Below are 17,536 nucleotides of genomic sequence, written 5' to 3' on the forward strand. Positions count from 1 at the left end.
CAAGTCTGATTTCATGTCATTTTGTTTAAAAATTAGGTAATAGATTTCTGGTATAAATTTCGACTTGGCTGACTGGCTGTCTGCATTGAAAAGAGGCCCCTTATAACCACAGTAGTTGGGATAAGTGGGGATGCAGATGCCTGTAGGTTCCAGCATGCCCAGGCCTAGAAGCAGGCCTAGAGGATGACAAACCAGAGGACCTTTCTGGAGGCACTGGCCTGAGGCAGCTGCCATCAGAATGGGAAGATGCTTGGGGTAGGGCTTAAAAGAGAAAAGTAGAGTGAGTAAAAAGGCAGCTGGATTCACTGTTAACTAGGGGGAGCGTGGAGGAACTGTGCTATTCTATGGCAGGGAAACGGGGCAGCTTCCCCTACAGGTGACAAAAAGATGTACCTTAAAGGAAAAGTAAAGAACTGTTTATTTTTAAGGACACTAAAAAAAAAATAACACCATGGAATAGATAGCTTCAGAAGCATGTGTTTAGAAAGCACAAAATTAATTTGGGATAGTAAATAGAATACCAAAAAGAAAAAAAAGGCCATTGAAAGCAGTCTGGGTTGTGAATCTGTGCCTTACACTCGGGTGTTCTGGAGAGGGGCATGCTCTCCGGAGTGTGACTGCAGAGGTTCAAGCATGGTGCCACCGAGCTGGGCAAGTTATTGAACTTCTCTGAGCCTCTGTTTCCTCACATGCGAAATGAAGTAAATATTCCTACCTGTCTTGTACAATTGTTGATTCAGTGAGGCGCTGCTTTTGAAAGTACTTCTATCGTGCTTAGTATATTATCAATAAAGGTGAGTTTCTTATCATTACTGTTACCATTAAATGTGGATTTACTATACTAATAAAACTATATTTTGTGTCAGCAGATAATCAGTGAGTTTCTTTACACTGTAGAAGAACTTTTTCGAGGTCAAGGGAGGCTTAAGCCACTTTGTTATTTGAGAATCCCAATCTATTAACAGATGAAGCCATGCCAAGACAGGTTTATCAAATTCTTCTGTATTCTAAATGTTTGCATTTTTAAAAACAATGCTTTTAACACCAGAAGAATAAGTAGACTATTTACTGGTGATTTCGATGATTTGTGAAAAATACGGATTCATAGTGCGCATTGGGAAGTATAGTCGCATGAAACAAAATACTCATTTATTTTAACTGTATGATAAATGTCTTTTTTTAATCCTCTCTATGAGACTGTATATAATCTCTTTTGAGCAGAGAATCAAAGTTTAAGTTTGAGATCCTTTGTGATTCCCACTCTCTTTTTCATGTCATATCTCTGTGTATGTAACGATACACAATGGGTCTCTTCTGCTATAGTCTGGAAGGTGTCAGGGGTACCATTTTTAGATCCCTGATACTTATTTGAAAGGATAAGATGCAGTAATTCTACTTAATTTATTTCCTTTACCAAAGGGTACATCAAAGTAGCTCTGGATCAAACTTGCCTCATCACACAACAATACATGTAAAATTTTAAAAAAATTCAAACAACACCATCTACCATTTATTGAGGGTCTAGTATACAGCCCACTGTATACTAGACATTTTAGATATATAAATCACAAAATCCTCTAACTAAGTTAAAGAAATCAAGATCCTACGGCTGCCAAAAGGTGAGAAAGAGGGAAGGTTTAAATCCGAGTCTCTGCCACCATCATGCCTAACGACTGAGCAGTTGTCCTTACCACAAATTGCCTCAAAATATGCCTCATCGCCCTATTCTGGCACAGTTGTGAGTATGGCTGTGCTATTTGAAAAACAGCTCCTAGAACCTTTGGTTGTTGTGTATGATGATGGCATTAAAGGAACTTTGGAATTTAGAGACTGAGGATCCTGTTCCTGGGAATGTAGAGGGTCCTTTATGGAAGAATCATTTTAGACTGTGGAATGGGGCTACAGATGTGCAGGCAATGACCATAAAGTCTTATTCTTTAATTTTCAAAGCTGAATATTTCCTGTGCCCAGCTTTGGTAATATTTGCAACATAAAGCCAGGTATTATTTCTACTTAAGGATTCGTATTCTCTTTTAAGTGGTTGTATTTGATAGATTATTAACTCCCTGGGGTTCATCTTTGGAAATTCATCTTCATTAGATGTGAGGTTATTACAAGAGGGAAAAGAAACAAGAAATTCAAAGATTGCTATTGACTTCTTGAGGGAATGGGGGTGAGATCAATTTTTATAGCTGGTTTTGAAAAGACATGCATAACTTTCGAGCCAATAAAATTACATATATTGCTCAACATTGTCATGCATTTTACTGCCGATACAACTAAAAGTTCAGTGAGTTGGATTTTTTTCACTCAGCTATTATGAAATAAATTTATCAATAATATGAAACAGAGTAAGTTTAGCTCTGACCTTAGATTTAACCCCCTTGATTGACAGGTTAAGTGCTAGAGCTTTTAATAACTTTGATGAGTACTATTCATGTTGAAGTGATATTCATTAGGGTACATGCAGCTACAACATTGTCTTTTCCCAAAGAATTCTAGCCAAATGTACTTTCATTCGTTTGAAGTTTATTCAATAATTTATCTGTGAACTCATAGAGAATTATGTAGGTACTATAAAATATCAAGTTTTGGGCTACTTTTTGAATATTAATAATGATAAGTTATTGAATACTTACTATATGCTATATACTGTGATGAGTGATTTGTACAGAATATTGCAAAGACAACAAATTTACAAGATAAGCAGTATCATCCTCACTATGGGGTCAAAAAACACAATGTTCAGAGATGGTAAATAATTTGTCCAAGGCCACACAGCTAGTAAATTGCAGAGCTGAGATTTAAACCAGGCTTATGTGAATGTGAAATATGTGACCTTTTCAGCCTTACACAGGTCTCTCACTTAGAGCCTACAAACTCTTTAGAGACTGTGTAGCATAATGGTTATGGGCACCAACTCTGGAGCCAGACTGTTCTGGCTCAAATACTAGATCTGCTTATTCCTAGCTCTGGGAACTAATACACACCAATATTTATTTCTCTAAAGTCTCCACTTGCCCTTGGGAAACTTATTTCAACTCTCAGTACTTCAATTTTCTCATAAATAGAATGGAGAAATGACCATAATACCCTCACCATTGGGCCCTGCCAAAGATTGAATAGCTTGATCTATCTAAAGTGCTTAGACCAACATCTGGCCCATAGGAAACCCTGAATCAGAGTAATATTATTATTCTAGAAAAATAATTTGGCTGCATGCCAAATATATATTTCGTATTCTAAAGAATTATATTCTAGTGCATTATGCTAGAAGTAATTTGAACATTTGCCATTTTGATCCTAGTCTGAAAGGGGTTGAATCAAACCTATGGGACATATATAAATATCATTGATTAGTATAAACTAGCCATACTATTTTCAGTATTGTCCTCCTGTAGGGAAAGCTGGATTAAGGGTCTCTAACAGGCAATATAAAAAGACTGCCATTATTTCTGTTTCTTACTGCAATATCAACTACAGAGATGTATGATGTGTAGGCTTATCTCATAATGAAACAGACTTCATTGTCTTCATTTATAGATGCTGTAAAAGTCTGAAAGATCAACAAACAAGGGAGATTTGCCAAATTAATGCGGAGTTTTTGCAATTGGTGAAGCTAGACTATACTCCAGAAATATTCTTGTGATTCAGAAACCGTGCAACAATGCTGAGCTCTATCAGAGGCAGCTCTACCCTTACTGAGAGAAGGGGTTCTTAGCTATCTCTGCTCATATCAGCTGCATGTGATACTTTTAACAAACATCTACAACTTTTGTTTTGATGTGCACATTCATTATTTGTAAGGCCCAATACTTGCCAGCTATTCCTGTTTGTGAAATCTGCAGTGTTTGAATTTTGACTTTGCAATTGATCTGTAAAGGAAGGAAAAATGCTTTTTAGGAAAGTAATTTCCGATAGACAAAGCTTGAGCCTGCTGGCTGGATTTTCCATTTTGTTAATTGATTGGTCCGTCAATTGGTAAGGGCTTATTTGAAACCAGTGATGTGCCCAGCACTGTACTAAATTAATATAGGACATGAGGCATTAATTCTGTACACAATGAGCTTTCAGAGAGTGTTATAGTCAGAGAAACTAGATGCATACAAAACATATTAGCAAATAATGGTTTGTTATACATACATATAAACACAGAGAGAATACATTGCATGTGCTGCACATAATGTATAGTGAAGTACTAACTTTGATTTTATAAACAAGAACAAGTAAAGCTCAGAAGAGGAGAGATTGCTATGCATTAGGTACACTAATCATAGGTCATTCTAGAGGAGGGGGACTTGAGGTTTGGGTAGGGCGGTGGAAAGTGGAGGCCAAGACTCCTATTTTAGCATGAAGAAGGGCATGAACACAAGGAGGGAAATTCAGAAATGTTCAATAGTTTTTTAAAAAGGAGGCTAGCCTAGGGATTATTCCTGGCAGTAAAAGTAAGAGAGGTAGGGTGTGTAGGGTGGAGCAATATTTTGGAAACCCTTGAAAGCCAAGATTCAGCAACTATAATTAGCCATGCTCACTTGATTTTTTAGTCTTTTATTATGCTGGTAACAACAATGAGAAAGCAAGACCAGCATGATAGTTAGCTTATGATTTTGTACCCATAGAATCAGTGGTAACTTAGAAGTGGCCTCAGAAGTCATATACTTCAAGTAGCCAGCCATTGTAGGAGCCCTCTCTGAGTTCTGCTTGAACTATTTTACGGCTAGAGACCTCACCGCTTCCCAAGGGAGCTAGTTTCTTTGTGGAACATGTCCTAATGCTAGAAAGTTCTTTTCTCTGAACTGAGCAATGATCTACCTTTCTGCTACTTGGTAGCTTAGTTCTAATCCTCTTTTTGGTCCCTTTTCTAGCGCAAGTCTCTTCTTTATAAAGAAAACCATTCAAGCATTTAAAGATGGTTATATTCATATTCCTTCTCCACTATCTTCCCTCACATATGTCTAGTCCCATTTACATCTTTTCTTCTCTAAAATAGTGTACCCAGCTTTTTCATTTGTTTCCCCCTCATTCACTAGTTTGTTCATTCATTCATTCATTCATTCATTCATTCATTGTATGCAATATGGAATGTGCCACCTGTGTTCCAGGCATTGTCTAAGTTTTAGAGCTGTATCAGTGAAAATTCATGTCCTCATGAAGCTTACATTCCAGCAGGGGAAGTCAGACAACCAATCAATAAATGAATAAAGAAATATCAAATAGTAATAAGTGCCTTAGAATGAGGTAAAGTAGGGAAAGTGTATGGAGGATTGAGCACAATTTTAAAAAGAGTGGCTACAGAAAACCTCACTGAGCAGCTCATACTTGAGCCAAAGGCCTGCAGAGTGAGGGAGCAAGCCATGTGTGTCTCTGGGAGAAGAGTCAGGCAGGGAGAACAGCAACTGCAGAGGTCTGGAGGGAAGGTTGCGATTGGCATGTTTAAGAGTTAACAAGGCCAGAGTGGCAGGAGCAGAATGAGTAGATGGGAAGAGTAAGAGATGTCAGAAGGTAGTAGGGAGTCAAACTGTGAAAGGACCTTTGGCCATTGAAGACTTTGAATCTGACCCTGAGTGAGATGGAAAGACATTGAAAGGTCATAAGCAGAAGAGTACTGTGACCACACTTAGATTTTAAAAAGATCACTCTATCTACTGTGTTGAGTATTGTCTGAAGGGGGTGCGGCTGAAATAAGGAGACGGGTTCTTAAAATAAACCAGATTAGAGTTGACGGTGGCCTGGATAGATTGGTAGCGGTGGAGGTAGCAAGAAGTGGAGGGATTCTGGATGTATTCCTGATAGCGGACCACTAGGAGTTGCTGATGGACTGGATACAGGGTGTGAGAGACACACAGTTACCAAAGATTAGCCGGAGCAGCCAGAAAGATGGAGTAATCATTAACCAGGATCAGAAGGGTCATGAGAGGAGCAGGTTTATGGAGGTGATCCGGAGTTTAGTTTCAGACCTCTATGGTTGAGACAATATTTTGACATCCAAATCAAATAAGAAGTTATATACTTATATGACTCTAGAAGTTAGAAATGTAGTGCTTACTGGACATACAGATTTGAGAGTTGTCAGCAGCTAGATAATATTCAAAGCTATGGAAAATGGACAAGATCACCAAGAGAATGAATTTAGATAGAGAAGAGACGAGGTACAAGGACTGATTAGGTACTTTAGAGTTTAGATACCAGGTTTATAGGAGGGCAGGGTACATCCAGGGACCTCGAAGGAGCAGTAATGAGATAGGAAGAAGACCAGAAGACCAGTGGAGTAAGCGGTTCAGCAAGGGGAGAAGTGGCCAAGTATATCAAATGCTGCTCATGGCATAGGTCCAGTAAGATGAGGACCAAGAACTGACTTTTGAATTTAACAACATGGAGATCATTGGTAGTGTGACTTTTACAAGCTGGATTTCAGTGCTGAGAGTGATTGAAGCAGATTGAAGAATGTAGTAGAAGAACTGAAGGGAGTGAATATACAGAGTTTTTCAAAGCTTTGCTTTAAAGGAGATAGGGAAATAGAGCAGTAGCTGAGGGGGCTGTGAGTCAGGAGAGAGTTTTTGTTGTTTTTTAAAGTGGGAAAGATTGTGGCATGTTTATGAGCTAATGGGAATGAGCCAGGAAAGAGGGAGAATTGATCATGCAGATGAAAGAGACAGTTACTGGAGGAGATCCTTCCTAAGTGAGAACAGATAGATTCAGTGCATAAGTGAAAGAGTTCACCTTACATTGGATTATGAATTCATTCAAAATCTAGGAAGGCAGACAGAGAATTAGGAGAACAGACAAAGGTAGATGGATAAATGTGATGGCGGGGGCTTGTGAAAAATCTCTTCTAATTGCTCCATGAAATGGAAAGCCAGGTTATCAACTGAGAGTGAGGATGTGGGAGACGTTGGACATCTGAGGAGAGTTGAGAAAGTAGGAAATAATCATCTAGGAAAGTAGAAGAAGGAGTGGCCTAGGAGAAAGTACAACAGCACCAGAGGCCAGTTTGAAATTCTGCTCAAAAATTCGGAGACTGGTATGCATGGTAGCGTGTTTTCTGCAGCCAAGTTCAGCTGCGTGGGAGTGATCACAAGTAGGCAGAGAGTTAGAGTTTTGCCATGTAAGAGAGGGGAGACAGTGACTAACCACAGAATCTGCGAATCTTGTCACTAACCACAGAATTCATACTGGTCAAAGAGGTTAAGTCAGGACACAAGGGGGAGGGAGAGGGATAGTGAAAATTGGTTGAAGGATCAAGGAAGTATAGATGGGTGGGAGAATTGTTGGACTGGGGTTTTAGAGGAAGAAAACTTGGAAAGATAAGATGTGGTGGTCAGAGAGCGGGGATGTTTAAAATGGAGATGAGGGTGTGGTTACAGCTGGAAATGACAAGGTCTGCTGATACCGGGCGGGGCCAGATCATCACCGCAGAGAGGAGGTCAAGGAATGGACATAGCGAGGTGTTGAAATTATCACCTTTGTGGATAGTGAGTCATCAAGAATTGTGGCAGGAAAAATGTTGGAGCGAGATCGACGGTAAGCCCGGAGCTGTAACATCTTTAAGGAATAAGAGGCGGTGACCGAGCAGAAAGTAGATAGGGGGTCAGCGGGTGACACAGTCTGGTGTCCCTCCACCACCGGCGGTAGGCTTTTGAATATCATGTGCTCCGTCTAGAAAGGAAGTTGTACAGATGTTTTATTGGTTGTTTGTTTTTAATGTTCCATTACCAACTTAATGTCCAAGTATTTTTAAATATGTGGATCCCAGTTTAGAAGTTTGATTCTGATTCATATTGTCAAGTATTTTTCTGATCATGTGAGCTTGCCTTTCTCTCTCTGATCTTGATATCCAGTAGAGAATTTTTGACATTGAGAAAGGGTTCAGCTCCCGGCTGTGGTACTCGTATGGCTTTGGACCACCAATTTAAACTCTCTGAAACTTAGTTGGTAACTTCATCGATAAAAGAGGGGAAATAATATTCAATTCTTAGGCTTATTGTGAGGATTGAGGAAGATAATGTGAAAGCATCTAAGCATTGTCACCAGCACATAATAGGAGCTCAATTCAGATTTACTTGATAGAGCGATAAATATAGATATCTTGTTTTAAAAATACCACAAAACTGACCATCTATTCTTTCTGAAAAGAGAATGTCCTTCATGAAAAGAAAGTGTACCACTTGCTATTGTGTATGGTGTGTAGAGTTTATGTTATAGATTAGCTCACCAAATTGGAAAATCTGTAAAATGGGTTAATATTGCAATAAAAGCTTTTACTCTATACTCATTATGTGATTAAGGCAAAAATATTTTTATTGTAATTATCCAAGTTCAGTAAAAAATTTAATGAGGCATTCGCTGCCTTGGGCAGGCTTGCATGAAATTTACTTTGTATTAATTTGCCCAAAAGTTAGAAAGCAGAAGTATACTATTTGTAGAATTTGGTTCTATGAAAGGGAAACTAGTGTTTTCTGAATTGTTTCTATGCAGAGATATAGACTCCTCTATGATCTTCTTGCAATAAAAAAACATCACCATGAACATCATAGAAAATGGATCAATATCAGGCGCTTAGTGTCAACCGGGTACCGACAGGATCTCTAGAAATCAGGAATTTTTATGAGCTGTAGTAAGCACAGTGTATTTGTATATTGAATATCCGTAGTGGAAAGAGTGATAGGATTTCATGTCATGCGACCTGGGTTCCCAGGGTGGCTCTGCTGGTTGTTGAGTGCCGGGCTTTAAGCAAGGCCTTATACTTTCTTCATCCGAAAACTGGGCGCCACAATACCTCCTGGGCTTGCCATGTTAATTAAATGAGGTAATATGTATGAAAATATTTGCTATATTATGTTTGGTCAGAGGTGAAGGAATCATTGTGAGGCCTTGTGGGGGCGGGAGGAGATCGTCGAGGGTAGCACTGTCAGGTGTCTCACACAGCGATTCCAGGTCATTGCTATCATTTTTTCCCTCTCTCAGGCTGGAAGGCATGCAGGGCTTTTTGAGAAAATTATCCTGGAAATGTCAAAGGATAGCTGGTCACTAAGCTACTTCTTCATCGATGCGGGGTATTTTTCTGCTAGACTGAAGTAGATGGAGAGTTTTAACAATATCGTAGAGAGTCAATAAGAACTATTCAAGGGACAGACTGACCAGAAGTCATGAGTCTCCAAAGGGGAAAGGACCTTCCCAGACTTCCCTGACCCCCAGCTCTTGTGAAGGTTTGCAAACCGAAGCTCAGAAAGGATAGTTGCGGTGATATTCTGAAATGAAAATAAATTGTAATTACGGTCCGTTAAGGTTGAGGAGCACTTGGTAAGCACCGCAACCGTGAGAACACCGCTTTAGCCGTAGGCTGTGAGCCAGGCGCCCCAGGTCGGACTCTTTCAACCGGTTATAAGGCCTCAAGGGGAATGAATGGAGGGGCCGAGGGCGGTGTCTCCCCGAGAGGGGGCAGCGGACCTTGGACCTTCACGGAGGGCCCGGGAGGCGTATTTGAACTAGAGGGCCATGGTGACGGAATGATCTCTGTGACGCAGCCCGGGCACTGGCTAGGAGCTGGGCTGAGGCCCTGCGTGCTATTCGGACAAGTGGCAGGGCCCTCGCTGCTCCTCTCTCCTGACTCCTCCAACCCAGCTGCAGCCCAGGGCCTCGGGCGTCACGACGTCCAGGATGATCCTCCCGTGACGATGACCAGAGAAGCTCCTTCAGGGAGCGTCCCCACAAGTTCAGCCGCACAAACGGGTAGACGTTTGCATGGGAGCCAGACGTGCGCTTGGCTGAGCCTGACTCTCTGGGACACACTTGATCCTTTCTCATCTCCATCTTCCCTTTGCAACAGTTCTCAAGCCAGGGTGAAGACACAAGCCTGCTTAGCAGTGGCAGTAAAATAGGCCTCACGCTACCAGTCTTTTTTTTTTTTTTTTTTTTTTTATCATCCTGGGAGATCTTAAAAAATGTTGTCGCGTGTAACTTCTGGAATTGACTACAGCATTTGTCTCAAAGCCATCAATACACGGCCCCGCCGTATTGCCTAACGCCCAAGGATAGCATCAGGGAGCTCCCCGCACGACTCCTCTGCCACCTTTTGTCACTGGCTTAGAATGGCAGACAGAGGCCCCCTCTTGCAACGCAGGGTAGGGGGGTGAGTTCCAGTGCCGCCAAGAAGGAATCGATGGGTATTTCCCCCTGTTTTATTCTATCTCTTGAACCCCTACAGGCAGCAGCCTCAGATTCCAATCACCACAGGAACAGGTGTTGTGTATCCCGGTGCTATCACTATGGCAACTACCACGCCGTCCCCGCAGATGGCCTCTGACTGCTCCAGCACCTCGGCCAGCCCCGAGCCCAGCCTCCCGGGCATCCAGGGCGCCTACGGCCTGAAGACGGACGGCGGGAGCCTCGCGGCCAACGAGATGATCAACGGAGAGGATGAAATGGAGATGTACGACGACTATGACGACGATCCCAAATCAGACTATAGCAGCGAAAACGAGGCCCCCGAAGCTGTCAGTGCCAACTGAGGAGTGTGTGTTTGCCGAATCAAAGTACTTGGACATTTCACCTCCCCTCTCCCCCCCACAAAAAAGTTCTTAAAGAGCCCGCATGCATTTGTGGCTCTCCAGTTACATCAGCAGAATGGTCTTCATTGTTTCGTAAAGTGTGAGACAGATTAAGTTTTCCCGGATTTTTCATGAACTTGAGTTTTTGTCGTTATTGTTATTGTTGTTGTTGTTGTGTTTTTTTTTTTTAAACTTAGGTGAAGACATATTAAATATGAGACACCAGGACTTGAAAACTTATCTCAACCCATAGCTGTCTTACAAGTCTTATATTTTTGTCTTACTATTTTTTTTTTCTTTTGGATGTTGATAAAGGTTTAAGTTACTGTTTTAGATGGGGTTAAACATTCTCACTCAGGTATGCTGTGCCGGCCTACAGGTTGTGAATGTGTTTTTATTCTGAATTATTTTAGAGAACAACTGAGGATTTCATATTGTGAAACAGGACAAGTCCACAGCGTGTGCAGCTGCATGTAGAGCATATTCAAAAGGCCTCGGAATTCCATTTTTCCATGTGTAGAGTTAAACTTTGAATGTGCCAAACTTTTTTCGTAACTTTTGAATCTTAATATTTTGAAAAGTCTTAAAGGAGACACTGCGAAGTCTTAGACAATCTTTGGCATCTTAAAATAAAATAGCAAACCACACATTTTTTTTTTTCCAGAAAATGGTAAAGTACTCAGGAATCTGGAGACAAGATATTGTAAGGAATGAACAAGGTTGCCACAGTGCATGTACCCAATCGTGTTTGCCTCTTGACGTGCCATCAGCGTGTGACGCGTTACGACGTGCGCGCACCAGAGCAATCACCACACCAGATACCCACGTGGTGGTCTTCTCTGCCTGAGACCACCTCTCACTACATCCATTATCCCTTTGCCTTTTAACCCTGACATTCAGTCTTAACACATTTTCTCTTAAATAATTTATTCATTCCAGAATGTCAAGGGTCCACTTACTATTTATTTGAAAAAAAAATGTTGGTGGCATTAATTTAATAATTCTTGTTTTTCACCCTCCTTCCCTGAAGACCTTTTCAGCCCCTTTTCACCTCCTTCTCCTGCTACATACAAAAGATGTACATAGTGATTTTATGTCCCCAGAGCATCTGGAAGCATTTCTGAAACGAGATTCTATCAAATGCTTATATTGTTTTTAAACATAAGTGTGTATCTGGCTGCAGGGCTGTATATTCGGATACAGGTGTAGAGTCTTACACTTCGACAGGTACGCCCCTGAGGTTCTCTGTGACCTCAAACCTTTTGCCAGACTTTCCCTCTAATTCAGTTTAGCAACAGTGGTAGGATCTGCATCAGTGGCATTTCCCCTAAATGCCATCCGGCAGCAAGGGTCAGCAGTGGTGACTGCCAGGCAGGAGGGTCCTGCAGCCAAGCCTAAAGCCCAAGGTTGTGGCCCACGGAGGAGGCTACGGTGATGCCATCATGGGCTGGCACCTCCACCCTGAGTTGCCTTGTAGCATCTGGCACATCTAGGGAGTGTTTTTGCAAACTCCCAAGATGCAAGAAGCCACAGGACAGCCTCAAGGCAAAGATAGAGGCAAAGAGTCATGATACATCCAGAGAATGAAAGAAAACCATAGGGAAGGAGAAGGAGGGGAACTACATTCCCTATAGGGGATGTTCCTACTGTTAACTCTGGGGAACCGACGACTCCTGGGGCAGCAGATGAGCTCCTCTGGCTCACTCCCTCCATCGGCGGCCACGTGGGCGGGGGCATGCCTCCCTGTTAAAGGCACTGGTCACACAAGGGTTTCTCTGGAGATTTGCTGATGGGCTGGGAGGCAGTGAGGCTTCATTCCCCCTCTCCTATCTACAGGGAGCTCAACCATGCCATTTTGACCTTCCCGAAACCAGGACTGACTGCCTATGGTGGGGGAGGGAGCCTCACCCGGAGTGGTTCGGTGCGAAAATGTCAGTTAATGGGACAGTTCACCTCATGGGACAACCCAGAATCTGATCACCAGGACATAGGAACGGCCCCATCAGATTTCTTGAGCCATTTTGTCACTTGGAAGAAAATAGTGTACCTTCATATTTATTTAAGGAGTGCTCAAGGCCATACCTACTAGCAATAAATAGGTCTAGCCAAGACGTTACTGGCTGTGTCATTAGCTGGGAGTGCTCTCCATAAGCTGATTAAGGTACTGATAGGAATGTTTTCTTCTTAGTATTGGTCGGGGATTGGAACTTTGTTTTTGTACATTTATTTCAAATGAGGAGGAGGTCATTTTCTCAAAAAATGAATATTTATTATTGTCTTACTGATTTCTTTTGATTATATACCTCTCCTCCTCACTTCATACTCCTGTTTTTTTCTCTTTCTCTTTGACTTGTGCTTTTGCTCTCTCCTCCTCCTCCTCTCTCCTCTTTTTTTTTTTTTTTTTTTTTATTTTGCCGCATAGGTAGAGTGCTGTATGGCTAGCATTGTATTGTATGTAATTAATTTTGCACAAAGGCAAACATTTAGAATAGTAGGTTAATTTTGTTTGTTTTTATGACCATGCCAAAATAATATTCTGGGCTGGTGGAGAACAAAGGACTGTTCTTTAGGACTGAAACTTGATTTTGCTTGTAGTTTAAAAAAAAAAAAAAAGAAAGAAAAAAAACAACAAAAAACACACACACTCACAGATGTTGTTTCGTAAGTGTTATAAGCACTGGATATAAATGGTATTTTTTATCACTTCTGACTAATGTGAAACTGTTGTACGAAAACGACATGAACAAAAGTCATCTGTTTCGACTCGTGTGGGCTTGCCTCACAGTTGCCGGATTTGAGTCATTTTTATGTCTTGTTATTTCATTTATTTATGCAAAATACATGTGTGTATGAACACTTTGTTTTAGCTCCAGCTCTGCCTCAGTACTGGGGTGCAGTTACTTCTAGCCATGTTCTTAAAAGTGAAAGGCTATTCAGGAATGATCTGATTGTAAACGTCTCTTTCATTGGGTCAAACAGTGATGCTGTATTTGAATCTAAATTCTGCCTATTAGAAGTTTATTCTATTTATTAGCCAAGTTTGGCTCTAAATATCCTTGGAAATTAAGAATGACAATCATAGGGATCACTTCTTTTTATTTTCAGTGGGGCTTAAACAAAGTTTTTATGACTTTACCATCTCATTTTAGATTTTTCTAATTATGTAAATATAACATAGAAATAGAATTTATTTTTGGTTCATGAATACTTAGCGAGATATAAGTTATGTATTTCCTTTTCGTTCTCTATCCATATATGTTGGTCCAGACTAGAAGTTGACAAGTCACTGTACCTCATGGGGATAGTGAATTAGCAGCCACAGTGAGAGAGCAGCGTTCCTTCCACCTGTCGCTGGGGCAGTAAAACCCTTCAGTCGGGTTCCCATGCAGTTTGGAATCCACTGTCCACAGACTCAGACTTTTACTGATTTTTTTTTTTTCTTATAGAAAGTCAATGAATTGAACATACTAAATTTCCAGTACAGCTGGGGGAGAGTCAATTTGCTTTTGTTAATCCACATAAATCTTATAAGGTAGTTCTGTGACCATTTCATAGCAACAAGCGTGAATGCCATTCTACAGGCAAAAATCTGCCTCTGAGATTGACCGTTAATAAAAGTCCTACCATGCCAATTAGATTAAAGAATGCTCATCAACTGTTTTCAGTGCTTCCTATTTCACAGTATCTTCAAATCAAAGAAAAATGATCTCCATGGCGTTAAAGAACTTACAGGACCAGGGTTTTTCCTTGTCACTTAGAATAGGGACACTGGCACAGGATCCTCTCCTAAAAAAAATGGACCACATGGGATAGGAAGGAAGGAAGGAAGGAAAGAAAGACAAAAAAGAAGGAAGGCAGGCAGGAAGGAGGGCAGAGAAAGAAAGGAAGGAAGGAAGGCAGAGAACAGGAGAAAGAAAAGGTCAATCCGTGGACAGGAGCAGCCAGGCAGGCAGTCTCTCCATCTCCTTGGCAGAGGCGAAGCAGAACCTTTTCCAGGAAGGTGGGAACATTTGTCATTTTCACATGTATTCAGCTCGATCTTTTAGGAGCACATCAGTTTGCTTCATTTGGTATTTGATACTCCCCAGCCTTGTCGTTGGGCCTGATTCGATATGCCAGGGTCCCGGGCCAGTCTCCCAGGCCAAGTTCTAAATTCAGGTGTGGGCTCACAGTGCTGTTGAGCTTGTCAAACTCTGGCCTCCCCTGCACATTAGCCCCACCAGAGCCTGGGGTGTTTGAAAAGGGTGTGATCACTCTAGGGCTGAAATTAAAGGCTTCTTTCTTTCCCTCATGAAGCCGGGCTGCTGCTTTGGAGCACACCCTCCCGAGCCAGGAGCTCAGGCACTTAGCTGAAAGCGGGGATTGTTCCGAGGAAGCCCAGCTACCCCCAGGAGGAAGGCAGCCCGGTCAGTGGAACACCGCGAGCAGAGGCTGCTTCTCTCAATCTACTCATTTTGCAAAGAGCTGACCTCTAACTACTCATTAGAGAAAGGAAAAAGAATCACTTAGTAGTTTTAAGCCGTATGAGAAGTCCTGTACCGAGTGCCAACAACTACAAAGAATGCAGCTAGAGGAATGTATTGAAATTATTACTGGGTCTTCCTTCATAATGAGAAAATGACAAGAATGGTTGCTGTAGCCTTGCCTGATTCTGTGCACGTTTGTCTAAGGACTGAGTTGGCACTTCAAGCTCACTTCTCAAAGTATAATAATATTGTATGACCTCATTTGTCCTTTTACAGAAGCACTTGCATCATTTCCTTAAGTCATCTGCCCCCTGACATGTTTTCTTCCTTAATAAACAACTTCTATCTGTTATTCCTGCCGATTATGTCCTGTTTCTGATGCCATATACTGTTGAGCGGAACCCTCTGCTAATATCATTGAAAATATTGATATGCAAACACATTTCCTTTCCACCCCCTGCCATCTTTCCTTCTGGGGGACAGATTGCTTTCCAAAAGCTCATGAACAAGTATTGGGAACGCTGGTACCTTTGGGGCAGGGCTAGAGGAGGCGGGGAGCGGGGAGGGGGGCCAGGGAGCAGAAGGGTAATGTTTAGGGCAGATACTCTTCCGGCCGGTGTCCGTGGCTATATGAACGCTTGACGGCAACTCGGTGACATATCTTGCTATCTTGCTCAGTAGTTTCTTATTCCTGAAAAACCACAAGCATAAGGTGAGGCCTCAGTGCTGGTGCTCTTGGAGTATGGGGAATGTGCAAATATTTAACTGTTTTGTATGCTGCACATTGCAGATCTGCTCATGTGCATTCTCCGTTTGTCTTCCTTTGTCATACGTGTCTTTGCTTTTTTGGAAGTGCAGTCTTTATTGTACCCTTCTCCAGCTTGTAGCCAATTAGAATGCTTAGCATTTATGTTCATTCATTATTGTATTTGCCATGTAAAATTTTTATTACCTTAGACAAGCTTATAAGCTGTTACTACATAACTTATCTTACTGTAACTCTTTTATTTCCCGACCTTGTAATTTGTTTGTGATGTATATTGTGAGATTGTATTCTATGTTAATTTAATCAGCACAATTCACTGACATGCTGGACTGACATGCTGGCTGCTGTTTCAAAGTGTAAAGTTCGTGTAGGGCTGTTGTCAAGGTACTGTGCTTTGGTTCCTCTAGCAACCCTGCGGGTGTGGCCCGTAGGATGCTAAGGGCATTTACTACACCCTCCAGCAAATTTAACTGCAGATTTTCTTTGTAGAAATTCTATGTATAACGCAGGTACCTACTTGGCCCATGGCTGGTAACTATTTGGGCAATTAGAAAAAAAAAAAACAAAAACCATAAAAACTAGTGTCTATTGCTGCTTTGAATATGTTTGAAAGTCTGAAAATGTAAATAATTTATCAAAAAAAAAATCTTGTACAGTCCAGTGTAAAGTTTTTAAATGACCTTAAGGGTTGCCATCACATCTCTCTCACACTCTCCTCTTGATAATGGAAAAAAAAAGTTTGCTAAGGATTAAAGAAATGGGAAAAGAAAAAAAAAGAATCTCTTCAAATTCAAAGGAATGAATCATTGTTCTTAGCTTTGTTGCATACACACGTTTCTTGGATTTCGTTGTGCAGTATTGACGTGAGATAAACTCGACATTGAATAACCTTTCAGTGACACTTTTCAAAGTCTTCCCGTCCTCTGCCTCATAATTAAGGGAAAAGACAAAATTGAAAGACACACTGTCTTTATCTATCCTGGTGTATGTTGGCACCTTAGCTACTTTTTTTTTTTCTTTTTGCACAAGGTGCTTTCCTGATATGTTAAACATGCCATCTTTGGGTGATAATGTATATGCCATGAAGGGGCCTCGGCCCCTCAGGGGAGTGTCTATAAGAACTGCCTATTTATGCTCATTTACCTCAAGACTGTCCTCTCTACCCTTAATCTAGTCGTCATCACTCCATCTTTTGTACTGCTGTTGACACTTACAAATTAAAGATAAATTTTGTTTTATGACCTCTGTGTGCGGCCTTGTCTGTGCCCTGCAAACACCAGGCTCCCTCCCACCACGGCCCGGCTGCGGGAGCCTGCGGGGCTCTCGGGCCCTGCCCCGGCTTCGGCCCTGCGGGGAGGCAGGCCTCACAGAGCCCGCAAACGCCTCAGCCTGGAACGATTGGCCTGCTTTGGTCCTTGTGCAGCGCACCTGCGGGGCAGGAAATGCTTGCGGATCTACGGGTGGGAACAGGATCCAAGGTGGATTTTCATCAAGAGAAGATGAGAATGTCACTCCCCATTTGCCTGACTTGTGTGTGACAGCGACACAGTTTATGGAAGCTGTGAGCATCCCGGGGTAGGAGCACGTCTCCAGGGCCAGCCTCTCACCTGACACCACCTCCTAGGAGCCCAGCAGCCACCGTGGAAAAGGCAGCCCTTCTGGAACCTCTCGGTGTGGTGGCCGAGGTTGGCCCATTTCCCGGGGGCTTCCCCGCCTGATGCCCAGACAGGAGCAGCGCGGGGAGGGCTTCGGGAGCT

The 17,536-nt window shown here is 42.0% G+C and overlaps 1 protein-coding gene across 34 annotated transcripts in view; it reads left to right on the forward strand.

Annotated features, from left to right (window-relative positions):
- Positions 1-17,020, forward strand: part of SOX6 (SRY-box transcription factor 6) — a 633,064-nt gene extending 616,044 nt beyond the window's left edge. For all 34 annotated transcript variants that reach the window (XM_072793935.1, XM_072793936.1, XM_072793934.1 and 31 more), the window contains one exon: positions 10,205-17,020. In XM_072793935.1, the coding sequence (XP_072650036.1) occupies positions 10,205-10,508 (304 nt within the window). In that variant the 3' untranslated portion in view covers positions 10,509-17,020. The remainder of the gene's footprint in view (positions 1-10,204) is intronic.
- Positions 17,021-17,536: the final 516 nt, after the last annotated feature.

This window comes from Canis lupus, chromosome 23 (genome assembly GCF_048164855.1).
Source record: "Canis lupus baileyi chromosome 23, mCanLup2.hap1, whole genome shotgun sequence".
NCBI classification, from domain to species: Eukaryota; Metazoa; Chordata; class Mammalia; order Carnivora; family Canidae; genus Canis; species Canis lupus.